The 27,073-nt window shown below is 40.9% G+C and overlaps 1 protein-coding gene across 16 annotated transcripts in view; it reads left to right on the forward strand.

Annotated features, from left to right (window-relative positions):
* CELF2 (CUGBP Elav-like family member 2) overlaps positions 1-27,073 on the forward strand; it is a 565,285-nt gene that overhangs the window by 292,824 nt on the left and 245,388 nt on the right. The window contains exon 1 of one of the 16 annotated variants that reach the window (XM_035315487.1): positions 12,709-12,966. The exons of 9 other annotated variants lie outside the window; for them this stretch is intronic. In XM_035315487.1, the coding sequence (XP_035171378.1) occupies positions 12,860-12,966 (107 nt within the window). In that variant the 5' untranslated portion in view covers positions 12,709-12,859. Of the gene's footprint in view, positions 1-12,708; positions 12,967-26,074; positions 26,630-27,073 lie in introns of those variants that run through there. 6 more of the 16 variants (XM_035315491.1, XM_035315489.1, XM_035315493.1 and 3 more) reach the window with 6 other exon arrangements.

Raw genomic sequence — 27,073 nt, forward strand, 5'->3', positions numbered from 1 at the left:
CCCCTGGCTGCTTGATTAACTACTAAGAAGATGCTCTGAACTACACAACTTGCTTTCTACACACACACTACAACTTTCCATCTTTACACTTTGTATCCACTGGGGAACATTTTTACTTTTGTTTCATTATTTAAAGCAAACCTAATATTAATGATGGGGGCTGCTGTGCATTAAAGCACTGTGCTACCAATTCACATCAGCTCATATCTTTTGGTGAGGCTTTCTGCATAATTTATGTCCAACGGAGCGTACGCTGACAAGAATTTGAGGATTTAACCATGTTTACTGCTGCTTGCAATAATTAGATCACTTTACACTGAAACCACTAAACAAGTATAGCAAGGTGGGCCTCTGAGTAACTGTTAAATTTGCAGCCTTCTTTGTAACTAGTCAAACATAAAGAACTTGAAATATGTTTTGTAGCCTGTTCTTTATATAGCATCTACAGAAAACCTAAATGCTTTAAATAAGATACATGGGTGCCATCAGATGGACCAAGACAAGAACTAGCAAGGAAAAATCACGTCCAAATGACAGGGTTTGCCCAATCCTGCCTGTATCTCTTGAGTGTGTAAAACTTTCTATGGTATTTCTCAAAAGAGTTGTATAAGAGCTGTGTTGGACCCCTGAAGAAGTTCCAGACATCAGGAGATCACAGTTCGCTGACGATGTTAACACTACTAAGCATGAGTGGAATAGAAAAAGCTTCAAATGAGAAATCAAACCCACACATGTGTGCTTCTCTTAACCTCTGCTTTGGCACGTTTCAAATCGCTACACACATTTCTATGTGCTGTTCCTTCAGCTGTGCTCTGGCACCTGGATGAAAGCGTATACCAATTTATATGCCTCAACTGCCAAGAAATAAAAATATGGTGTGCATGGTGTCAGTGGAGAACAACCCAGAAGGCACATACTCCAAAGGCAGTGTAGAAAAAGTATTAGAGGGAAAAAAATCATCATCATCAACAACAACAACAAACTCACATGTACATATTTCCTAAAATCTACTATTGTAAGTGGAAAAGAAAGACATTTTTTCATTGTGATGGATTATGTTAGAATGATAAGAAAGATAAGAAATTCAGATTCAAGCAGACATCCAAAGAGAGCTCACAGACAGAAGCAGAAAAATCTTCAACTTCTTGCACAGATAAACCATAGAAACACTCTGTCCTCTGCTTTGAAAAGCATTTTCCAACAGTCACTTGTTCTTGTGGCTCCTTCTCACCTTCTGGTTCTGTCATCTAATGTTTGATATATCAGCCATAGTGGAAGGCTTTTATATTCAGAGTAGCTCCATCCATTCTTTGACAGCACTAAAGGTTTCAGGTAGCAGAATGTGACCCTTCATATAGTTTATATTTCAAGGACACAATTACTGTGAGAGGTGATGTTTTCTATCTAATTGAGTTCTGTAGCTGGGGGTGTGGAGAAGGACAATCAAGCACAGCAAAAATTTGTCTTCTTCACAAGTTGGGAAGAGTCAAGCTGGATCAAGTGACCCCACATCATCAAGTCAGGCTGTTTTGAGAAATGTGGTTGCTAACCTCTGCAACAAAGATGAGACTTTAAATTACTATCCCCTACAGATCTGAGGGAAGGAAGAGTTTCCCAGACAGTTGAAGCAATAAGTCTGGGGTGCTCTTTGCCACATGCCAGAGAGCTCTTCTGATTCACTGATTGTCACTTGTTTCTTTCCTGAATTTGACAATACCTACTCTTGTTTTGACAGCATTCATAGCTGCTCACCTTATTTCACTTCAGGTATTTTAAAATAATGTGTGGGAGGTGGATACTTGCTAAGGTGCCCTTTTACATGGGAATGTGTGTTGGGTTGTCCCTGAGGTGACAAAACAGGTGAAACCTTCTCCTAGATATAAGGCTGTTTGATTTTGGATGCCATTTCTGAAAGACGGATGTTCACTGGTATATACTACAGATTTCAGAAAAGGCATCCAAAACCAAGCAATCTGTTGTATATACCAGTGAACATCCATCTTTCACTTACATCAGAGTATGGAGCCTGCAAGGGAAGCCATGATTTGGTTTTGCATCACTGATGCAAAGTGATTAAGAAAAACATAGTTCCTGCATATGTTACTCCTGCACTTCATTTCTTCAGTCATATCTACAAGTGAAATGCATTCAAATGCCAAAAATATGTAGCACTTCTGAAGCTGATTGTCGTTAATATTGTTCTGTTTGGGGTTTCTTAGCTGTAAACCTTTTTGAAGTGCTTAGTGAACAGCCAGAGGAGCAGCTTAGGGGGGGGAAGACAACTTTGAAATACACTGAGAAGAAGCTTTAATCTCGAGTTGTGACTGACATCAAACAAAAGTGTAAAAATCTGCTTTTGTTCTTGAGCACAAAGGGTGTGTTTGTTTTTTGTTCAGGGTAAGTGAAAGGCCCCCATGAAGTCCCACTGAAGATGTTTAATGAATCTGGCAGCCTCCAAGCTCTCTCTCCTATAGAGTAATCCTAAAGACAGACCCATCACACGTAATTTAACAGCATGTGACACGACAGTCTCTGCTCAGGAGAGACTTTGGAAGGATAATACTTTTATTACTCAACAGCTCAAGCCCCTTAGGGTCAGCGTTGTGGAGCAGCGCTCATGGTGGTGGTGGTCACATTTTCATCTCGGAACTGAGGAATTTACGTTGTCAGGTATCTGTTGTAAGGCTTTGTTAAGATAGACTTTGAACTTGTGTTTAAAACTGGGTGAATTGTGCTGTCATGATTATGTAGTGTGGGTGGCCTGGATTTTGGCAGCCTCAGCTTGTAGTAGAAGTCAAAGTCAAGAATATCTAAGAAAGGAGGTATGCTACCAAAATCAGGCCAAACAGGGTCATGGCTGTTACAGAATGAAGGGAGAAATAGCATCAATTAATACTAGAATGATAAAAGAAAAGGCTATTAAAAAGATTAGAAAAAAAGGAGAAAAAGTACACTTCTTAGGAATTAGGTCATCTTAGGCTTACCATGTCTGTATGTCATTTTTTATCAGTTCATCCTACTTGTTCAGTCTTTGGATGACTAGAATAGGAATGACAATGGTGAGAGTCTTCAGCCTCCTTGTCCTTTCTATGGTTTAATGTTTATGGCCTTTTGCATTGTGGATGTTGGACTATTTGTTGTCAGACCTCATATTCTGTTGCTGGGGTAAGGACATTTTGGGTGGCTGGGAGCATGTGGAGTAGCTGTTGAGTGCCTTTTTAGTCTGGCCATCTATTGCCCATGAATGGGGCAGAAAAATCCTCTCCAAACTTGATTGCTCGGTTGGGAGTGCTATGTGAGTGCATTGCTCTTCTCTTAGCTAAATCTGTTTTCAGCTCTGTCTCATTCTGCATGCATAATTTTGATCAACTCATGTTCCTGATTTTTCTGTAAAACGGGCATAATCTTCTTTACCTACTTTGGGATAAAGTATGGAGGGGAGTATGACTGCTTACTTCAGCAGCTGCTCCAGGGACTGATGAAGAGCTGAGCACTAGCTGCTGTTGTATTTGATCCCCTTGCCAGGTGCCTAACAGAGCTCCAGTAAACCATCATACATCAGGTGTGATGGCTGGGATTCAGCTTTGGTGCCCAGACGCTGATAGCCAGGAACAATCCCCTGCCCTTTCCATAAGCTTCTCTGCAAGGTATCACAGTTTGAAATAATTCCTTGTTCTCTTACAAATTGCAAGAATATTGTAGGATCTATCTAAAATAGCAGTCCCTGTTTCCCTCCCTACTTCCCCACCCCTTATCAAGTCAGACGTCCAAAATCAAGTGCCTGTGTACTCTGCTGACAAGCACAAAGGGATTAGGGAGTGACAGGTTTAACAAAACTGGCTCAAGGTTTTGTAAAATGCATCTTGGAGCTTGAGCTCTGAACGAGCCATAAAATTCCTCCCACGAGGTCAAAGTGAGGTTTCTGCAAGACTGGATCAGAACATAATAATGCTTTTTTAGGTTATTTTTTCTTGCTTTCTAAAAGGTGCTACAAAAAAAAAAAAAAAAAATCTGATTTTTGAAGATGCCGCAAGACTAACAATGACTTAATGCAACCATTGTGTAAAAATCACAAATGTGTTTTACCACCAGCAAAAAGAACTGATTTCTGGGCTGCATGCAAACCATTTGGGGCAATTAGCATGTAATTTAATTTGCATTAATCAGCACAAGGTCAGCAAGAAATTAACTTTGGGTGTAGATTTTACATATAACAGCATATGAGAAGAAGGGAGGAACTGCTTTTACAGGGTGTTAATTTGGAGTTAAGTGCACTCAGCAAATTTTGCAGGGTTTGGCCTTGCAGAAGACAGATGAATGATGTGGATTTGAGAACACCGAAAGTACAGAACGATGTGGAGAGTTACCAAGCATTTAATGTCACAATATGTAAACGCTTTAACAGATTTCTTGACACTTGTAAGCATCAGAGCGCAGGTTTTGCTGAAGTGTCTAGCACATTGCTTGTGCTGAAGGGCTGTGTCCAGCTGAACGTGGATGGGGTCCCACAAGGCTGTGGGCACTGACCATACATTGCACCAAACAATTCAGGATGTCCCAAAAGCATGGGCCTTTGTGCATCTCCACAGCGTCACCTCACTGAGCTCTGAAATGGGAGGAATCTGTGCAAATAACTTACTTCCTTTTGCACCCCTTTCACACCCCAGCTTTTCCATCTGCTGCCCTTTCATTTCAAAAAGCCTTCTGGGGCTCAAGGAACCTTTGTTTGGTGCTAGCAACATGGCAAGCATTGCAAGAAATCCACTTCTGGAGACAGAAATTTCTTTTGGCAATTGGTATCTGATCATCTAGTTGTGGAAAAAGAGAAAATGAGGAGTCTGCTGGCGTTTGGTTGTGGGGAAGAGAGGGATAAATAATATGTGGTTGCTCTCATGCTTTTTTATTTGAATGAAACCATTTATCAATTGTAGGGCATGGAAATTGTTTGAAAGAGAGTCAGTTCTGTTACCTGTTTTTCGCCAGGGGTAACATCAGGGCACTTTGGAGGTGCCACATGTGCATCTTTGCTACACCAATGTTAGAAAGAAGCGTGAGCAGTACTGCACAACCCTTTTCCAGAGAGAACATCGTTGCCAGGCCTGCACCCATAACCCAAATATTCTTGTGGCAGCAGGATCTGTGGACAAGATAGACATGGAGACCTGTCATCCAGTTATTGATGGTGTTTAACGGAGATGCTAAGGTCGACACTAGTTCACCTGCACTTCTCATGTAGTCAAAGAGAGCTCCTTGGTGAGCTGAACTGGAAATATCAGAGGGAAAAATGCATCTTTTCCTGTTCACTGTGGAGGAAGTCAAGAGTGACTACTCTCTTGGGCTTCTCTGTTAAGTTTCCAAAGTTAAGTAGGATTAATCAGGCCAAAGCATGTCTGGAGGAACCAGCTATGTGAAGAGTTTGGTCATGCAAAGTGTGCTCACCTTGGGATTCAGAATTAGGATCCAATTTGTTCGTGTTCATGAGCTGGGATCAAACCTTTATCAGATAACTTGGTTTAGCTTAAGCCTTCCTCCCTCTGTGGCTTAGGATATACATGTATCTTCCACTAAAACGTTCAAGCTGGTGTCAACAGTCTGCCTTCCACAGGAGAGACCTTTTTGCAAGTGGATCTATGCCACTTCTTATGCTGCCTCCATTAATTTAGAAAGATTTTGGTTTTAAGCAATGCTTTCCCTGGTTAGGTATCTCACTACTAAAATATATGTATTTCATTTTAAATGTATATGTCAGACTAATAAAAGCAAATTCAAACATGATACCTTTCAAGGAATTTTAAAAGAATTGTTTAGCCCAGAACCTCAGTTTGGCCAGGTTTTACATCAGAGAGTTTCAAATGCTTCCATCTACAGGGTGTTTTCGCAGGTTCTGATTTATTTCTTCCTCCCCACAAATTAATGTCCTAACTCTGAACCACAGACCCTATAAAACTATGAATCTGGAGACTAAAATCACTAAAAAATCACTAACCATTTTTTAACATCTTGCACAAAGTTGTCAAGTGTTGGATGACATGAGAAAGGTCAAAAAATGTATTCTGTAGTAAATCTAACTGAAGATTTATATTCCAGCTCTTTCCTTTTAATCAATGCTAATAGACTTTTAAAGAAAAAAAAAAAGAGAGAGAGAGAGAGAGAAGAGAACAGCATCTTCTGTATATAAAATATTAGGTAGAGAATTTAAAATATTAAAGAAGTGACATGTTTTTTTTATCATGCAATAAAGTTAATTAGGGAGGGTAAAAGCTTCTGAAATAAGTGCTTATACTAATTTCTTTATACAATAATAAAAATATTTTGTAGCTGTTTGTTTTATTTTTATGGCAACTGTATAGAAATTGATCCATTTCATTCTCTTTTGAGAGTATATGAAAGCAAATATATAATCTGTAAATACTCTTTCTTCAAAGTATAACTCAGCATTATTAGGTAATGAATCAAGAGCTCTCAATCAATATTTACAAGTAAAGATCACCTAATTCAAACTATAATACTTGCAGTGGCTCTCCCTTCCATATGGGACAATGCTATCTTTACAGGCAAATTCATGGATGGTGAGTTGTTCTAATAAGCCTACATTTCACGTTGGACCATGTAGGAGTAAGGTTCACTTATCACATCACATTCATAGCTAAAGGTTCCCTTGCTAGATGCATCCACTCATCTAGATATAAAATTGAAGAAATTAAAGCTCCACTTCATTTTCACTTGTACATCAGCTTCTCCTAAACATTGTTCTGTCTTCTGATACCTTGTTTTTAAATATCCATGGTCATTCCTAATGTTGGATACATTTCATAGACACATGAAACAATCTTTCTGCATAGACCACCATAAGATCATTTTAAAGTAGGCTTGATGGAATTATTGTGTGTGATTTTTTTTAGTTGTAATTTAAGAGGATGAATAGCCATTAAATTCTCATCTGTAATTATTAACATTGTTTGCATTCAGTCATGCATGTTCATATACACAGCTTATACATTTGTATATATTGTGAAAGTTCACTTTCTTTAGATTGTGCCCATAAGAACACAATGTCTTTGATTTTCCACATGACACATCTAAAAGTGATTATCTTGGCATTGCTGAAAGTCTGAAATAAAAATATTCCTGTTTAGACAGAGCAGGCTCTACTTATACCTTAAAGAGACTTTAAATTAAAGCAGAAAATAAATGATTCTATAAGCAGCTGTGTTAGTTCTCTCGCCTTCTCTCAGATCTGCTGCTCTGTTGCCTCCCGTTTCTCTTTGCTCTTTTGATCAGCTTTCTCCTCCTTCCCCTTAGTTGCTGGCCAGATGTTCTCATGACATGTAGATCTTTCCAACTGAATTATTTGCTTTGTAGAGTAGCCATGTCTGCAGTCACAACCTGGCCAGTTGTAAGTTATTTCAAGTGATGTATTGCCTTAAAAAACAAACAAACCAAAAATCAACCCTCTGATGTGTGTTTATGTGTTAGAATCTGTGATTTGCATATGCTGCAATTTTTGCACCTTCCTTGTTGAGGGTGGGGGAAGCACCAGAGCATGTAATTTAAGTAAATGGGGGACTTTGTTCCTTCTGGTTCCCCTGTCTTCCAGATGCTGAGATGCTCTGAGTCAGCACTGTTGAATGCTAGAGGGAGGCAGACACACCTTTTCTAACGGAGAGAGGCAGTGGATACCAGTCTTGCTTATGCTTTAAAGGGGAAACTTTTTATTTTGCTGCTGCCCAAATACTAATCTTCAGCATTTACGCAACATTTTGAACTTTGTGGTTTCTGTCTGTGATATTTTATTTTCATGATGCTCCTTGGATGCTCCCAGGTGGAAAAAGTAAGACTAGAAAAGACCTCTTGCATCATCCAGACTGACCTGCATTTTGTAGGTCTGTAAGTAATTGCTACCCCCATGACTCAGAAAGGAAACCTAGGTATATAATCTAAAAGATCTGCTAAAACGGACAAAAGAAGGTGCTAGCAAATGTTAGACTGTTTTATTGCATGTCTAAAAAAAAAAAAAAAAAGAAAAAAAAAGGTCAAAAACAAACAAAAATATGATTTGTTACATCTTTACTATATGAGCTTGAAAATAATTTTCCTTTTCCTGCACTCCTGCACACCATGATGACACCCCCAGAATCTGTGGGTATGGTTAACACACAATGCATACAGTTAGTATTTGTCCTGAAGACAGCATGGTGTGCACATATGCAGCTGCCCCTACAATTGATCAATATTTTATTGCTATGAAATTGTTTTAAGATAAATAATAGTGAGAAATGGTGTCTCTGTATCTTGGGTTATCATATCCTAAAACAGTGAAGAAACTTATCAACCTGTGTGTACATGCAGAGCACAACTAGCAAGTGCAGGACTCCAGTACCATGTGGTTAGTGATCTGATAAAATGTCAAATTGCTGAAGTCTGCAACCAAATTTTATCTCCTGTATAAAGCTCTCTTAAGGGCTGTATAAACAAACAAGAAGTCAAAAGAGGAAACTGAGACAAACATGATAATTTTTTCTAGATTAAAACAAGCAATAACCTCAAGAGCAGAGGTGATGCCTAATGAGACATAACCCATGGAGTTATAGCCCCTTTCTTGCTACTCACATTCACCAGTGAAGCTGTCCACTGACATTTAGAGATTTCTAACAACCTAAGAGCTGCAGGTGATGAGTTGCTCATTTTGCTAGGAGATTTTAAGAGGAGACACCTAAACGAACTGTCTGCTCTCCTAAAGCACACTGGAAAGACCCCATGTGTTCCCCTTCTGAAGCTGAGGGTGATTTTCTTACTGCTTCAAACTTTACTTGGGTGTAGTATATCGGTCTGCTTCAGACCTGGAAGTCCTGCTTATCTCCAGCTTGAGTGTTGGAGGTGGCCTGAAGACAGGTTACATCCACATCTAGAAGTGGCAAAAGTGCTCAGGATGTCAGGGTGGTCACAGCACAGGTCCATGTGTCCTGCCTGGTGATGCTGAAGCAGAAACACGAGATTTCTCACCTTCGTTTTTGACATGTAAGTGGGATTCATCTTGCCTAATGTATGTATTTAAAAGCTGGGTATCTCCTCCCATTGTAGTCAATGGAGAGAGATGCTAATACTCTTTAGAATAAATAATCTCTCTGCACTCACAATAAAGAAGCCCTAGATTACTAGTTCAGACTAATTGCTCAGCTTCAACAGTGGGGTTTAACCATCTAGAACAGTAAAATGCTATCAGATTAGAAGAGTAGGTTTTCATACAAAACTGATTTGAGCGTAAATAACCACATAGAACAACAGATAACCAGGACATAGACTCCTGTGAGAAGAAGTATTTTGTGTGACTCCTAACAATACACTGTTTTAAATAGCTCTTAGTGTTGTGTATATTTAATGTCACAGTGCTCTATGCAATTCATTGTTGTTTTTTTTTTTTTTTTTTTCCATTTTAAGGATGTAGATGTGAGCAAGAGGCTAATTGGCTTGCATGAGATCTGACACAGGGACATGTGGTGAAATGGGAAAATGAATCACGGCTTTCGTTTGCTCTCACGATTGCATTCATGATTTTGGGGCATTCATGATTTTTGGGCAGTTGTCCTGGACTTTTGTCCACCATTTTTCTGCCATTTTGTTGCTTAGCTGGCAGTATTGCTTGCTTAGTGTAGCAAAAATTTTTTAAAAAATAACATAAAAAATACTATATTTTGGACTTCTGAATACTTTAAAAATTCTGTAGACAAACAAAAGTGTCAAAGAATACTCTAAAGTATTAGAGAGCAGAAGACAGGTTTTTTAATTGATACAGATCATTGATATTACTACTGGTTGCCACAGAAGTTTTGATCATTTTCTCTCTGTAAATGGTTGGTATTACCGGGACCTTTCAAAGTTTTGCAATCCTGCATAATTAGCTCAGCAAATTCATAGACCCTGTGTACAGGGCTTCGGTTTACTTTAAATACAAGGCAACAAAACTATTAAACTTCCAATGTCCACCCCTGCACGTAATTTGTGTAGAACATTCTGCAATATATACATACCAGTTATGAATCTACAATCAATTTTAGTGTTAAATGTTGAATTTAAACTCTACAGCTGGACTTTCATCTTGAAAGAAGCCAGATAGCCCTGTGCATCTGGTTTAATCTTCCCTTAAGCCATATTATTTTAAAAGCACTCCTGCTTAGTACGTCTTACAATTGAAAAATAATACTCATATTCCTTCTCGTCCTCAGCAGCTCTGATCCCTCTGCAGATGTTGCTCTGTCAGACATTTCATTATGTGTGATAGAAAACATAGGTTCTTTTTGTCTGTCTGTGTTACCGCTTTGTGGATTTTATTTTCTTTTTCTTTATTTATTCCTTTGGCCGTAGATGAGTCCTTCCTTGATACTTCACTTTATTTCCTATTGCTGCTGCTCCGCTGTCTTTCTGAGTACAGAAACGATGGAGAACTTGCAATTGCGTGGAGCTGCCCAACAGAAGCCCATTGATTCCCCACCAAAGGGCTCTGTGGGAGCCATTCTACTCCAGCCTGAAAAGAAATCTTTGTTCCCTCAGCTGGTAGTGTCTTAAGATGCCGATACTTGCCATATTTTTAGAAAACTGTAGCAGTTTATCAGACTGTTTGACACTTCCCATTCAGCTGTATATTCTTGAGCATACTCTGGTATTTGCCTCCGCTCATACATCAGTCTCAGGAGCATGAGACTGGTCTGGAGCAGCCCAGGCGTCACGGTGAGTTACACCTCTCAAAAGTGATTTGAAGACAAATGGCGAAGGAGGAGGAATATGGAGTGCTGGTGCCCATGCCTGAAATGGTAGCAATGGATTTAGTATTTGGGGCAGGAGGTATGGGATTTGTCATGTTGGTTTAGTATTTTCCTGGCCGCCTTCCATGACTGTTCAGATATTTTTAGCATGAAGTACAAGCTATGTTGTCTCAGTTGACCTTGGAACATGACATTTTAACATGGCATTGGTTTGAATTGCTAATCATTAAAATGATTTATTTTTTATTACAAGAGCAACTAGAATCCCAGTCATGTTTTGCAGATGAAAAGGGAAGCAAATTGAAACCCATCTTCTCTTGACTTGCAGTCCTTCATGATATCCATGTTTCCCCAACTACCGTCTTCATCTCTTTCTCTCTACATCATTACAAGTAGATTAGACCTAGTTTTGTTTTTGTCACTTGTCTTTTGGTCATTTGATAAATATTATATTAGAATGACTGAAACTAATCCCAAGGTCTCACAGTGCTAAATGAGAAGTGTAGAACAAAAGGATCGTTTCTGCTGCAATTTATGACCTTAATAGACATTTACAGCTGCTATCTGGAAGGCAAAAAGTTGTTACCAGTATATTTATACTGGTGATTGCTCCCTCTTTGCCTTCATTCCCAGGCTCAAGTTTACCAGAAAGATCAAGCCCCTAAATGTGAAGTTCTGTTCAGGAAATAGAAGCGTTAGCACTGCATCAGGATATCACAGCAGTATATTTTAAGACACTGGCATATAATGTAGGAAAGAAGTTCGGACCAACCACAGATATAGCTGGAAGTCTATGAAAGTTTGGATTCAAGATTTGAGGTCCAGATCTATTTCAGGCTTAGTGTATTTGACTCCTACTGGGCTCTTTGAGTAGCTTTCATTTTTCGATGACTGTGTTCATTGAGTTTTGCATGTGCCTATGTGAACAGGACCTCAGAGAAAATGACAATCATTGTTAAGATGCATTTTACTGCGTCAGTGATGCAGAGAAGCCTTTGGCTGAAAAAAGCGTCAAGGTCTTGTTGACATTTTAAAAACCAACTCAAGCATCTGATGGAGATTTAAAACAAACAAAAATGAAAGAAAGCAAACAAACAAAAAATGGAAAAAAAAAAAAAACACCAACCACCTTCCTGCCCCCAGAGTAGTTGCATTCATCACCAGAAGCTGAAACCAAGATGTGAAAATAAACCTCTCTTTGACTACCCTGGCAAGTGGGAAGCTCACGACCAATTTCTACAAATCACATGGCGGATCTCTGAATTAGGGCCCAAAAGACTGTTTCCTTGAAATCAGAGTCATGCTATAGTTCCTTTCATACATCGGAAGTGAGTAAATCATTGAATAATGCAGCCCGTTTCCTGTCTGTGAGAACTCTGCCAAACCAAGTGCATGGGACTGGGTTCAAACAAACTCAGTGCCTTGCTAAAGCAACGTAGAGGATTTGTGTTTTGGAGAGGTTAAAATTGCCCAGATACGCAGAAAACTTGCAGAAGATCCCCAGGTGCCTGCATTAATACTCCCCAGTCACTCTGATGTGAGCTGGCAGGTCCCATAAAGCCACTCAGCCTTGAACAGGGAAGGGAAGGAGGCAGGGAACAAGAGCTCCAGCTGCGACTCCAAAGCCCCAGAAAGAGCCTCTAACCCAATTCCCTTCAAGTGCACAAGCCTTGCGAGCCACAGCATCTGTTTGCCACTGTATTCACTGAGTTCACAGGGCAAACAAAAGATCCATATCAAGCATTCATCCTTCCAGGGGGGGAAAAGCCTCCCCTCCTTCACCCATATATTCTTTCAGTTATTTTTTTTTTTTTTGGGGGGGGGGGGGGGGGGAGATGTCACTAATTTTTTTTATTATTTTTTTTTTCTTGATGGTAATTAAGAGAGCTAACACCAGCTAGGCTAGAGTGAACGCAAACAAGACCCCTATAGGCAGCACAGTGCATTAATGTAAAATATGCCCAGACAACATAACTTGTCAGAGAGGATTATTTCTGCTTAGTGAATCTGCAGGGGCCCCTTTGCTCCACCACTCAGCGTCTGCCTAGAGAGAGAAAGAGAGAAAGAGTAGCCATTAGTGAGTAGCTACTGTGGCATTGATGTTTGAGCGCACTTCTGAACTGGCTTTTGTTGAGAATATCGGTGCAGAAAGCATGCGCTGTCCCAAATCCGCTGTTACTATGAGAAATGAGGAGCTGCTTTTAAGGTATGTTGTCTCCTTTGTTTTAACGCGTGCTTTCGAGTTGCCTGGGCCCGCTGCAACTATAACCGTGCTGGGTATTAAGTAGTTTCCCTATTTAAAGGAAAAGACAGGCATTGCTGCGTGCAAGGAGCGTTTCACTAGTTAGAATCGCACATTTCATGTCTGACGACAAATGTACGGAGAGGGCAAGAAGACAAAAAAAAATAATATATTTATATCTGTTTTTTCTAAATGAGAGCTGGTATTTCTTTAATCACCTCCTTTGCAATGTTTCTGCCTGCTTCATTATTATGCACTGGGCATGGAATAAGCATGGAAAAAGCTCAGGGAGACTCCATATTAGAGCTAGTGCCCTAAATACCACTTTAATTTTCACTTAGCCTATGTAAATAGTTATTAATGCTCTACCTCGTCCTCGCCACTTGAAGATGTTTTAAAAATATGTAAATACTCCCATATGTGGGATTACACATATATTCTTAATGTTCCAAGGTTTAGCGGGGGGCCAGCATCGACTACTCTTTTCAGAGACACACATACACACACACGCAGATACACGCACACACGCACACACACACACGGAATTATGCTGGAATTGGCACCCTGCTTTGAAAAATGTAGTCTTTTGTTTATTTGCTAGCAGACATCATAGCATTGAATACATCTTTTGGTCTGACAATGGGACAGCTGAACAATGGTGCTGTCAAACTAGCTTAATGTATGTCTGGCGGTGGGGTGGGTTTTGTTATTGTTTTTGTTTTTCTTTTTTCCTTTTCTCAGCCCCTTTTTCATTTCCCTTAATCTTTTTGTATATGTGGTAGAATATGAAGTCCATTGCCTAATTTGTGAAGGTTGTTTCATTTGAGATCCGCTGCTAATAGTGCAGGGAGGGGGAGGTTTGCATCTTACAATTATGTCCATTGCATTAAGTTGGAGATTTATTGCTAGCAACCTCTCCTTTAACTGTGGAGAGAAAACTTATTGATTCTGAAAGCTTACAATACTGCTGTCAATCTGGCAAATACACAGTTGCCAAATGTGCCCTTGCATGATTTTATGCCTGATCATATCAACTTTAACTGCTGTTTTGAAGATACTGTTTCTAATTTTGTTTAGGTAATGAAAATGCAATAAAAATGATAAATCAGATCTCTAAGTGGGAGCCCATGCTACTTTCCCTTTTTATAATCCAGCTATTAGCATATTTTAAGGTCAGGCAGAATAATTTACCTGGATGATTCCTATTCCTATCCCAAAATCTAACAAATTATTCATATGACATTTCATGAATTATCTATCTATTTAGACAGCCATAGTTTAGGATTAGAACAGTTAACAATTTTTGTTTTGCATTTGGAAAAATGCTCACGTACATTATGCATTATGAAAAGAAACTGTTACAAAGCTATTTAACATTTTTGATTTGTTTCTTGGACAACAGCTTATGTCTTAAATAGAATGAATTGTCATCAGTCTTGTGGAGTTTCTGAAGCTGCTTAAAGTCTTTAAGTAGTTTACATGTTAAGTAAATACATCACTTTTAGCAATATTTGTAATAATTTTCTGAGAGAACAGGTGGATAGTTATCAGTGTGGTTTATTTTTTGCTTGGGTCAATTAATTTTAAGGGTTTCATGTTTTTTTGTTTGTTTGTTTGTTTGTTTGTTTTTTCCAACTGGATTCCAGTGCTTGATTTATAGAGGTTCAGGGAGCTATACGACCCCTTAATTAAATATATATATATATAGTGAAGATTTATTGGTGGGGTTCAGAGCTTTCTAAAGCATGTATTTTCAACCAAAAAAAAAAAAAAAAATGTTTTGAAGATGTTTTGGGAGACTATTGAATACTTGCTATGCTTTTTTGCATTTTTTCTATTGTTGTCTCATCTCCTTCCCTTGTGTGTTGAGACGGTATAAATCAATACGAAAGAGTTTATGTGAACAAAAAGGTAATATCGCATAAAATAGTCTTGAAGCCTAGAGGTTATGGATTATCAGGTAGTGCTTGCATGCTGTGTGTTGTGCATAAACAAGAAGAGAGAAAGGATGGTGTTTAATATAATGGGACCATGCAATAATTCACTTTCTTGGAAGAACTTCTCTCGAGCCAAAAATTAACTAGTTCACAACTGCTCTCGGCTGCCAGAACCGGGGTGTGTTATGCTTTACCAAGTTATCTGCCTGTAGCCTGTGCTTTCTAGCAGCCGCTGCCCTTTGTGAGTGGCAGCCAAGTGAATACCTCACTCCCGCTGACATGGAAATGCCCCGTTGGTGGCTGTCCAGAGCAGGGTGGGTGCCATTCCTGTAGCAGACACCCAGAGCCACCTGGGCAGCACAGCCACCCTCCACTTGTAAGGACTATTCAATACTAAAACTCTTTCCTAAGCGCTCTTCTCACAGGTGAGTTCATACTAAACTTGCAGTAGCTCCTATGCTTTCAGATGAAATGCTGCATAAAATACATACAATGCAGGTTTGTGTCTTGGATTGCCAATTACTTTGTTCTTTTCCAAGGGTATTTGCTGACATTCCATTCACATCAAAGACTAATTTTTTGAATTATTCTGGGTGAACCCTCCTCAAAAAAAAAAAAAAAAAAAAAAAAAAAAAATTCTGTGCATATTTACTGAAATACTGCTTTTTGAGCCATAACAATTATTATTAACATCAAAGAGGGTGAAGCAAATCTGTAACATAAGCTATTCCGTAGCATGCTTGAACAAAAGTGCCAGCTTTTGAGAGGCTATAGGTTCAGAGCTCTCATGCATTAACATCACAGGTGTCCTTAGCGTTACCTGTGCTGAATCTCACCCAGTCACAAAGCAATGTGGTGCCTAGCAGTTGTCAAACTTGGCAACATCTGTTTCCATAACAGTGCTAAGAGAGCTCATTCAGACTCTGCATGAGTTGTTATTTGTTCTTGCAATGACCAGGTGTAATGCCAAAAAGAAATACTGTCCTCGGTTGTACCTGGGAGAGCAAGGTGCTAACCTGGGACCCGGCTTCCCATTCTGCCATAGGAAATGGGAGTGAATTATATTTATTTATTAGCCTGGAGTCTTTGTCTGTATTTTTTTTCCAGATTCATGGAGCACAATCTCTAACATCAACATGTTAATATTCTCTTTGTTAAATGAGAATAAAAGTGAAGTGTTTCTGTTATCAAATTTAAGTATATAAGATTGCAAACTATACCTTTGGGGCTGAAAAACAAAGGAGAGCATTCAATTAATATTCATATCTAGAAGTTTTACTGCAAGTGTAGATTGTGCTTGAATACTTAAGAAGTCATTCAGGAGTGAATCAATACTAATTATTGTAATCAGGAGGGTTAATTAGCTGAAGATGCCGCTGATGGAAAGTTCACTGCTTACAGCCCTGAAAACACCTAAGTTGATGAAATCTGAAAGCAAGATGTCGAGGAGGACTTTATATAGAGAGAAAGGCTTGGCTTTCCTTTGACAGTTGAAGAGCTAGTTGTTCCAAAGGGGAAGCATGGCTTGTACTTTGTGTTTTGCATGATATTAATTTGGGGAGTATTAGATGATACAACTAAATCTGTCTTGATGATATTTTGTGGTAGTTTCTCATTAAATGCAAGTACCATTTTGGATAACCTGTACTGTCTCTGCAGCATTCATTTACAGATTACCATAAATTAATATGGATAGTCGTATGCATTTGAAATCTTCTTCCAGTGCTGCTATTGGAAAGAGTTTTTATTTTGTATTTTTAACCATTTGTGTGCAGGCATGGGGTCTTTGCGTGTTCTGTGTATGTAAACTGCCTGTTGAATATGCAGGTATCCATCTGTGTGTATCCCTTACGTGTGCACGTAAGTTTAAACATTTGTTCATCGTGGCTGTTTATTTCTATAGTCATGTGCCCCCAGAACTCCCACTCAGTTTCTATCTACAAAAAAAAAAAAAAAAAAAAAGGATTCAGCTACATATAATTCAGAAACCAGTTATTGAACAAGCAGTTCATGAAATTTAAGGCAGATTATAAGGAATAAAGACTGAAAAGATACAACAGAAGAAAACCATTTTCTTCTCCCTTAATTAGAGCAGTTGTCCTTCTTAAAGTGAGCATGACTGAATTCAGGAAAATCTAGCTACGTCAAATCTTTTCTCGCAAGTGAATTGTGGCAAGCTTTCTTCTTTCATGCTGGCTAGTTGTTTTTGTGTTTTTTTTCTTTCTTTTTTCCCCCTTTCCCTCTAGTTATATCTATTTAGGTTATAACCAAGATGAATGTCTGGATGTTTATTTGAGCACACTGTAGAAAAATAAAATAAAAAATCTCTCTCTCTTTCACACACACACTCATGTAAAGCCCCTGAAGTAAAGTGATGTTTTTAGAAGAAAGAAATTCTGTTTCAAAACATATCCTTCTTCACTCTCTAATGACATTAGAGATTATCACGTGCAGGTGCTATTTATCTTTGCAACTGCTTCCCTATGACTGTTTTACTGCTTCCAACACATTTACTTGTATGTCAGCTGTATAAAAGGTAACTGAAAATGGCAGCTGTTGAGAAAGCATGTCGCCATGCCTGGAATTACATGCATTATCAGGGCAGCAGGAGTTGCTGGCTCCACAGCCCATTTCGACTTGACCTGCCGAATGATTGGCTGCCTGGGATAGTGATGAATCGCTGGAGTTTATGAAACAGGACTGCTGGCATCCTCACAGAGGAAATAAAAACTGGATTTTTCCTCTAACACTCTCGTCATGGCAAAAATACAGCTTTTTTGTTGTTGTTGTTTGTTTGGCTTTTGTGTTTTTTCGCCCTGCAGCGGGAGCAAATATGGCAATTTAATTCACTTTAATACTGGGCTTGGCAAGTTAATGATGCACTGAAGGTTAACTCTCTTTATGGGATAGAAGGGGGCAGGAGTGACTATCTAGGTAGGAATTTTTGCAAATTTGGGGTAAATCTTGATCTGGACCCTAATTTTTTCATCTTTCACTCTGGGCTTTAGACTCACATAGGGTGAGTAGTAACGAGCTCGAGCAGGTTGCAAAAAGGATTTTAGCTGTTCTCACTCACAACTTTATTCTCTCTGCTGTCCTAAGGATCGGTGACCATTTCATGGGCTAATATCAGTCAGATACATCTTCAGGGTTTCTCAAATAATGGCTAAATTGACATTTCTGGAAAGCATCGACTCTCAAATTTGCACTCACTTTCTAGGTGGTTCATGAAATTATATTATGCATTAAGACCACATTACTGGATTAGGCTCTTAGGAGTCAGTGCTTGTAGGAAAGTATCGTGGTCTGTAAACCTGCCAGTGCACTGACAATACTGACAAAGTCAGGATCACAAGCTGCCCTGTAAAATGCAGCCAAGGAAAAATGATCCTCGTATTTCAATTAAAACACCCAACATTGTGTTGGGAGGGTGGGGAGCAGAAAAAATTACTTGTTTCTCTGTCCATGCAGAGAAGTTGGCGGCTGATGTGCCAGCCTGTGTCCCTTCTTCTGGTAGAATAACCTAATTTTAGGTTAACTCTCTCTGATTCAGAGGAATAGGATTACCAATGAAATTGCTTAGGAAGTTTTAAATATGGCACTTATATAAAGATAATGCTTTCTGCCATTACGTTAGAGAGGGTTTTTCTCGAATCTTACGCTTTGCTGCCTAAGCTTTTCTCCACTAGTTCTGAAAAGCAATTTGCATGCTCACATCCGCTATTAGACTTCTTCACCTTCCTCCGAATAATTCAGCAGTGGCTGCTGCTAGACGCCAGATGCCGGAGGGGCTGCCTCACTCTTGTTATTTAAGGCACAGCCTTCTGATGTCCCTGCAAGGTTTCTGAAACAGAGGGCAAACTTTTGCCGCGTGGGGAGAGGTGGTGTTGGGAACTGTTGCACGTGCCCTTGGGTGTGCAAGGGGGAAATGCTGTCCTTGCTCTGGAGTTCCCATGGCAGCAAATCAGCAGGTCATCTTCAAGAGCAGCCTTTGAGGATGCCAGACAACAGTCTGTCACGGGCAGAGGGCTGGAGGGGAAAAAAAAAATGATAGAAAATCAGAGAGAGGATGTGGGAATTTACTATCCCTTTTAGACAAATAGAGGAGTGAAGAGAAAAGCAAGGGCACCCTGACGTAGATCATCTGGAAATTGAACCTTGCAAGTGTAGATAGCTGCGGATGATGTGATAGCTGTGCTGTGGAGTGAATTTAAGATTCAAATCCTGCACCTGCTCTCCCTGGAAGCTGCAGGTCAGCATCTGAAGAATTGAGGCCCTCTAGAAAGGAAATGGTGAATTATCAGAAAACTTAAATTCTTGGAGACCCTATTTTCAACTGTAATGATCTCTTGGTTTCATTTTCCTTTTCTTCTGCTTAAAAAAAAAAAAAAAAAAAATCTATTTTCAGCTAAAATGTGAGGAAGAAGCTCACTCTAAAGCTTGAGAATTTGTCTGCATCATTTCAGCCCACATTTAATTTTAATGAGAGGGTTATATAACCTCCTTTAAAAATAACAAAACACTAACAGAACTGCATCGGCAACATCAGGTGTTCTGCAGTGCTGCTCAGATGAATCATACAGAGATTTGTCTGTGTACGGCTGATGAACATACATTTAACTTAGTTCACCTCCATGCCTGAACATAGAAATCCAAAGTGACCAAATTTTTTTCTAAAGAGCCATTTTCACAAAGGGATGCCAAACTTGTTGCCTGCCCTAGGATCCTCATGGTTTGCTCATTTTTGCATTATTAAATATATGTAAAAGTTCCAGATGAATTATTGTGACTCTACTGAAGGGAATCTTTTTATGTTAAATACTGAGCTGTTTTTAATGTCTTGCTTCAGAACAGGAAGCCAATGTTCCTATGTGTTGCACAGAGCTCCAAATCTCTGACATTGTTAAGAACATCCCATTTAACAGGCAGCTCTGGGAGTAATAAACATTTGACTTTATAAACGTTCCTTTTGGAGAGAGAACTTGGGGAGGAAAAATTTTATCAGTGATTGTGAACCTGAACATCTTGGTTTGGATTCAGTCTTTGACTTTGGTATGTCCCTGAGCCAGTGGTTGCTGGAAGGTGGAAAGGGTGACAGTACACTTGCCCTACTCATAATCCTTCGCTTTGCATCCATTAGAAGGCATTATCAGAGATGGGAGTGTGGACTAGGTGGACCTTTTGATCTCACCTATGTGGCAATACTCACAGTGTGCATTTATGAGGAAAGAGAAAAAGAAGGGGGGGGAGGGGGGAGGGGGCATGGTGGAGTTTTCTGCATGTCTGAATGCCCTACAGTTGCTGAAGGAGCCTTTTCTTTCCTTCCTTCATGTCTGAGGTTTAATGGATTCTGTCTGCAGGAAATAATGATGTCAAACAAAGCCAGTTACTTTACATATTATCAGGGCAATTGTTTGTTATTTCTGAGGACTGAGATATGTGCTAGGCACTTCACGAACAAATGAAAAAAAGACCTTAAAGATGTTGCAAATTGAGCGTAAGGTGAGAGCCAATTGTTGGCAGTGAAAAGGGAGGTAAAACACGTGGCAGAAGCGAATGAGAAGGAAGATGGAGGTTAATGTTACGAACATCATGCAGTTAGTCAGAAGTGTGATGCAGCGGGTTATTTTAGATACCGTAATAAACCTCTCAGATTAGTTCACATTTTGTTTTAAAAATAACTCTACTTTTGGCTTTCTGTCTCTTTTGATGTTCCTTATCCATCCTCTTGCCTTGCTGGTGCCTTGTTATAATTTCACACCTGCATTTGTCCATCTCTTTTGGAGTGGGTGCTGCCCCCAGCATTGCCTCCTGATCCAGCCTTTTGCTGTGCCCAGCCCGTGCTCACCACCTGCTTTCCTGATCCCGTGTCTCTCACAACAACCAGCCCCATGAGCTAGGCAAAAACCTGCAGGAATGTTAATGTGATGATAAAATGAGGGAGTTTTGCGTCTCCTAGTGTGGGTTTGGACTGGGGTAAGAGATTTTTGGTTATGGTGGGCTTTTTCCCCTGCCCTGTGAAAGCATTAGCAGGGCTTTTGAGCATTGTGAGAATGGAGCTCCACACATATGAGCACCAAATGTTTGATCCCTCCTATCCTGTCATACAAGATTGTAGTTCATCACGTGAAGACGCTTTAATAGCCAAACCCAACAATATTAAGTTCCCACCGTAGGTTGTTCTTCTAGGGTTGTTGGGAAAAGTGCCTTTTTTGGCCATAGTGTGAGATCAAAATCAGCTCTGCCCCAAGCATGCAGAACCTCTATTTCTTTCCTTGTTCAGTTGTGGTTGGTTCTGGAATCAGTCATCAGGTGAGAAGTTCATAAAATATAAAAGAAAAAAGAAAATAAAAAAAAAAAAAAAAAAAAAAAAAAAAAGGAAAAAAGTCAATACCTGTTGTCGAGCTGCAAGAGGACTGGGCTGAAAAAAAGCCTTGGTCTTGTCTACATACACACAAGGCGCTACACAAAGGCAACACCTACAGATCAATAGCGATGCTCTTCTATAGGGCTATAAATAAATAACAGGACAATGAGGCTCTGTCCTGCAGATATTAACTTGTTGCTATTTACATGTGTGCCACGGAGAGCCTGACTGGAGCAAATGGTACCAACCAGCTGCTGCTGGCATCACCGTTGCTCAGCACCAGCATTGGGCAGGATCAGACCCAGTGGCATGATTGACCATCCCAAGTATTTGGGTGCTGTTAACAAAGTTGGATGTTCCTCCAAACTTTTTAAAAAGGCCTCTGTAACATAGAGTTTCTGCCTTTTGCCGCAAAATTCTGCCTAATTGTTTCAGGAAAAATTGAGTTCTTACCCGCAAAAAGGAACAAAGGCCTCATACCCACAGTATGATGAAATCACCTCTTCAGTGGGATAAAATAGCCAAAAAAAAAAAAAAAAAAAAAAGTGAGTGGGAAGTTTTTCTATAGCAACCAAGTTTACATAATATCAGTGTGCTTCAAGTGAAAGCTCTAGAAATGCTTAATTTAAGGTGCCTTTCTACAGGGCTAATTTGAAATAACGTTTCTTTCTGAAAATTTCTGTGGAGCTAGGGGGAAACCTCACAAGCAACCAAGATTTCTGTACTTAACATTCATTGATAAGTTCTAACCAATAATTTAATTTTTCCGTTTAAAAGGCTTTTGATTATTTGCAAACTGTTGTATTTCTCAAACCATGATGAGAGGAAGGCTGTTATGTATTTGGTTTGTTTCAGGTGAGAACATAAGGCAAATAAAAATTCCTTACTGAAAGGTTAAAGCTTCATATCGCAAAACTTTATTACAATGCCAGACCTAACTGGCAAAGATGGACTTGTTACAAATAATCAAAATCTTCACAAATAATAAAATGGTGCAGAATTTGGTCCGTTACTTTGGCCACTCAAATAAATTTCTGCTTTTTGCTTTAGTTGCTTTCTGCTTTTACACCATTGTGCAGTTCTGCCCAGACACTTTGTGCAGCTTGTGCTCATGTGCTTTTCTTTTCTTTTTTCCCCCCACTTTCTTGACCCTGCAGAAGTTAAGCTGATAGGCTTCCCAGCTCACTGCTGGGCAGGTAGGCTCATGTCCCACCACACAAAACAAGATGCTCTATTTTCTGCTATTAGCCATGCTACTACTCCTTTCCAGCTCATGGTTTGCCTGGAAGGTTATTTCTTTGTGAAAGATAGTGAACACCTCATTTGCATTCACCAGCACTATCTGGACCAGATTTCTTTTTCCCCCTCACATTAGTGCAAGATCCTGAGTGATTCTACCAGAGTCATTTGAGCCTACTCCAAATTTACACCACCGCCGCTGAGCTCTGATTCTGCCTCCTCTGCGAGAAACTTGCTTTGATGCCAGAGATAAGCTGAATCCAGAGCATGTTCATTGGCTTAGGGGGGAATAAAGCAGAGGATTTGAACTCTCTTCGTGCTGCCTTGCAGGCTCGGTGGAGAGTGAAGTCACTCGGAAACTTTGCCTTGAAGTGATTCCAACAGCAGCATTTCCTTGGTGCAATACTGGGAGGCATGCTGATTAAAAGAATGGCAATTAAGCAAGGGGTGAGGAGCGGGTCCGGAGAAGGGAGGAGAGGTGAGCTGGATTTGGCTGCGGTACGTGGAAGGGAAGGGGTGCCTGCTTTGTCACTCGCTGGATGAGAAGGACAGGCAGTGATGTCAGGGTGAGCTCATACGCTTTGGAGTGACCTGGCATAGCCTTTGTCTTTCTCCAGCCCTACCTTTTTCACGTGGGCTTTTCTGCTCTGAGAAGGTGTTCGTTTTCAAAGACTGGGTTGTTTGGAGAACTGCATCTAGCTTGAAAAGCTGCTTGAACAGTGACTAATCTGCAAATAGGAGGTGGAAATGCTTTATCTGCCTTGTTAGATGCATGGAGAAACTGAGGCACTGAGAGTAAATGGTGCAACCATGGGATGAGAGGGGTCTTGGCCTCTGAAACTAGGGGAGGTTGGCGAGGAGGCAACATTTATAGCTGGAATATGATTAAAACCCCAAAAGTGCTGATTCCAAATTCCAGGTTCCTTCCTCAAAACTGCCATATGCTCCACCAGCTGAAAGTGCTTAATATTGGTGGACAGTGGTAGCACAGCAATAATGCAGCTCCACTAAGCTCCTGTTTACCTCTACTGTCTGATTTATGCTGCGAAAATTAATGCGGCTTCATTTGCTATTCCCCCTCCCCATTTCCCTCCGTACTGTAGTAACGGACCAAAGCTTTCATTTTTTACCTCAGCAGTGTTCCTTCATTTTTAATAAAAGTTGCTATTTTGTGCTGGTCAGGAAACTGGCATTACCATTACAAATAACAGAGCCAAGACTGTAACAGTGTGAAAAACATGCAAATGTTTTTGTTGTTTTTGTTTTTCACTGCTTGCCTTCTGTATTCAAGAGTTAATTCATACGTAGGCACTACATAATTTATGTTTGAGAACCGTATTATTTGAATGCAGTTTCTCCCTATAAACTTTCCTCGAGTCATATCTCAGTATCTTTTATAGGCTGGGTTCCTTTTTGCATTTGACCCTGTTCCTGCCTCTAACTTTTAAATGGCAAAAGCAAATGTGCTTTGAAAAGTGTGTTACACTGTAGTTGTTAAATAAAGCAATAACCTATGCACTTGTAATGCTTTCTCTATGACCTACTTACATACTACTTCACCCTCCTTATAGTATGATTAAAAGCTGCTTTGAATCCACTATTCCCTCAAGGGATTTGAGGCTAGAATTTAACAAACTGCTGAGAAGGCTTAAGTCAGTAAGAGGGCTTCCCTACAGCTTCTTCCAGCTAATTCACATGTAATTAAAAGGAAAATAAATATTTCAAAAGAACATACGTTTTAATGAAGCATTTTTAAGCACTTACACCTTGTGAAATGGAGCAAATTTATAAAGATCTCACAATCTCATACTCGGATTTTTAGCAAAATTATTTGTGATGCTCTCTGCCCCCCAGCCGGTTCCATCCTATGCAAAGTGTGAATTTACTTTTCAGTCAAGAGCAGTGGGACTTGAAAAGTGGCTGATGAAACTGAAGTGCCTCAGATTTAGCGCGTACCAAGGAAATGACGATGGAGAGGTACGAATCCAGCCACACAGGGTGAAGTGAGGGTGGAGACTTCTTGCAAGAATATCCTCATCCTCAATGAGCAGCCTGCATTTCTTCCAAGCTAAAACCTGCCCCTTCTGCAGTGGCAAGATTTCGAAATTGAAAGTTAATCCAACTCTGCTCTGGGCTGGATTAACCACCATGGAGGCCTCAGATCAAAACCCAGGTGGCTGCATCCAGCTGGAGAAAGTTGTGCTGGTCTCTCCTTTTATTTCCAATTTGCACTGTTTTTTTTTTATCCTCTGTGTAGGCCTACACTGCGGCGGATGGCTGGTGGAGAAGGATCACGATCAATTTAGTAAAAGGGAGCCATAGCTTTGCTTTGTATGTCTCTACAGAGATGTTTAGGTGCCATGGTGATGAGGACAGTATGTGAACATATAGAACAGAGCAGATTAATAACACTATAGATATCTGTGCAGGACTGCAGCTGTCCTATGGGGATTACACTGAGGGCCAAGTGAACCTTTTCTTTCTTTAGACTTGCAAAGTAGGCAAAAATTTTAGCAGCCTGAGGGGTTTTTCTTCCTTTTAACTGTTTAAAATGGAAAAGTATCTTGAACAGAGTAGTAAACTGGACTCTGAAAACTCGCCTAGCCTGTATTTTATTATGAAATCGATGTTGGTCAAAATTTAAAACTTGTGATTTATAGCATATTTATGCCTTGGTTGCCTTTTTTTTTTTTTTTTTTTTTTTTTTTCAGAATACTATTTGAAAAGCTTAAGTGTCATAGTGCTTAATTAGTGTTTGTTGCTTTTTTTTGAGCATTGATTATCTGGAGCAAATGAATTATGAAATGTGGAGAGAGATTCAGAAGGAGAAGCAAACACAATGCAGATAAACATTTTGTCTGTCTAGACTGCTCAGATCATCCAGTAATCTTTGCAAATATGTTAATATTCTTTTGCCTGGAGCTGCTTTCTATTGAAGCAAGGAGGTTTTGGAGATGCAGAGGAAAATTTATACAGATTTTCAGGGGGCGGTAGCGTGGGGGGGCTGCCTCAGCTGTTTGTATGTGTGGAATTTTGTGTACATCTTGGTGTTGTCGCTTCTGTGCCTTCACTGCGGACAACCCCAAGCACAGCACAGTTGGGAACGGGCATTTGGCAGGTTATAGATGTGCGTGTTTGCCACTGATACTTATTTAAATCCTTTTTTTTTTTTTTTTTTTTTGGATCAGGCAGGGATATAGTCACTACACCACCTCTCATGAGCCAGTACAGCCAGTTTGAGTGTCTGATAGGTGCCAAGGTCTGAATGTAGGGGTTCGGATAGAAAGCTCCTCACACCTTCCCCATGCCCTCAGCTTGGCGAGGCGACTGCGCCTTCCACCCGCCAAACCTGCCCACGGTGACAAGGGGATACGTACAAACCAACCGCACGGGGTTGGTTTGGTGGTTTTATTTAGGAATTTATGAAGAGGGATTTAACAAGAAGAGGGCTTTCCCTCAGTGTGCACCTCCAGCTCCACCAGGGCAAGGCTTGCTGTGGTAGCGACCCCTCATACACGGTGGGGGGGGGGGGGGGATAAGAGGGCAGCGTCCCTGAGGCGCCGGCCAGCTCCTGCTCCGCCGCCCCTTTCAAACTTTGCCCGTGGGCACAGGGGGAGCCTCAGGAGAGCCCCGGGGACCCTGGGCAGGGCAGCGGGGCTCTGCTAGGCCTCTCCCCGGGGCTGCGGGCCCCGCCGGGGCCTCGGGGGTTAACCGGGGAGCTGCGGCGGGGAGGTGGCTCCGCCTCCCCGCTCAGCACCTGGCGCTCCACCGACACTTGCCTCAGCAGTCGATTTCGGAGGGGATTGGCGGAAAAAAAAAAAAAAAAAAAAAAAAAAAAAAACACCGAGAGAGGGGGAGAGAAATGTGACAACTGCCGGGGCTGGCGGCTGCCGCGGGGAGGCCTCCGCACCTGTGCCTGCCTCTCCGCCGCCCGGCGCAGTTGTGGGATCCGGCGAGCCCCCGCCACATCCTTCCCTCCACGACCGCCGCGGCGAGCCCCGGAGCCCAGCATGACTTCTTCGTTCAAGCTGGATTTCCTTCCGGAGATGATGGTCGACGGCCGCTTGCTGGTCTCTGACAGAATGTAAGTGGCGGCGGGGGGCTGCCGCCGCTGGGGACCCCCCCCATTCCATGCTCCGTCCCCCTCTTCGCATCCCCTCCCGAGTCCGTAGCAGTTTCTTTGCGATCCCCTCCCTTCCCCGTGTGTCCCGACAGCGTTACGAGTCGCGATAGAGGCGGGCAGGTCGCGACCGAGGGGCCAAGTGTTGGATGCAGCGGCGGGAGGGGGGAGAAAGGCGATCGGCGACCCCCTGCGCCCTGCCCTCCCCGGCGGAATAAAAACCTATTGACCACGTTGAGATGGACCAGCATCAGCTGGAAGTGAGGGCAGGCAAAAATCAGGGCGCTCTTTTTTTTTTTTTTTTTTTTTTTTAACCCCCCCCCCCCCCCCCCCGTCCGGTGCGGAGAGTGTTAATTAACATGAGGCCGGCTGCCTGACGTGCACTTGGACCGCTGATCAGATTTATCG

Source organism: Oxyura jamaicensis, chromosome 1 (assembly GCF_011077185.1).
Source record: "Oxyura jamaicensis isolate SHBP4307 breed ruddy duck chromosome 1, BPBGC_Ojam_1.0, whole genome shotgun sequence".
NCBI lineage: Eukaryota > Metazoa > Chordata > Aves > Anseriformes > Anatidae > Oxyura > Oxyura jamaicensis.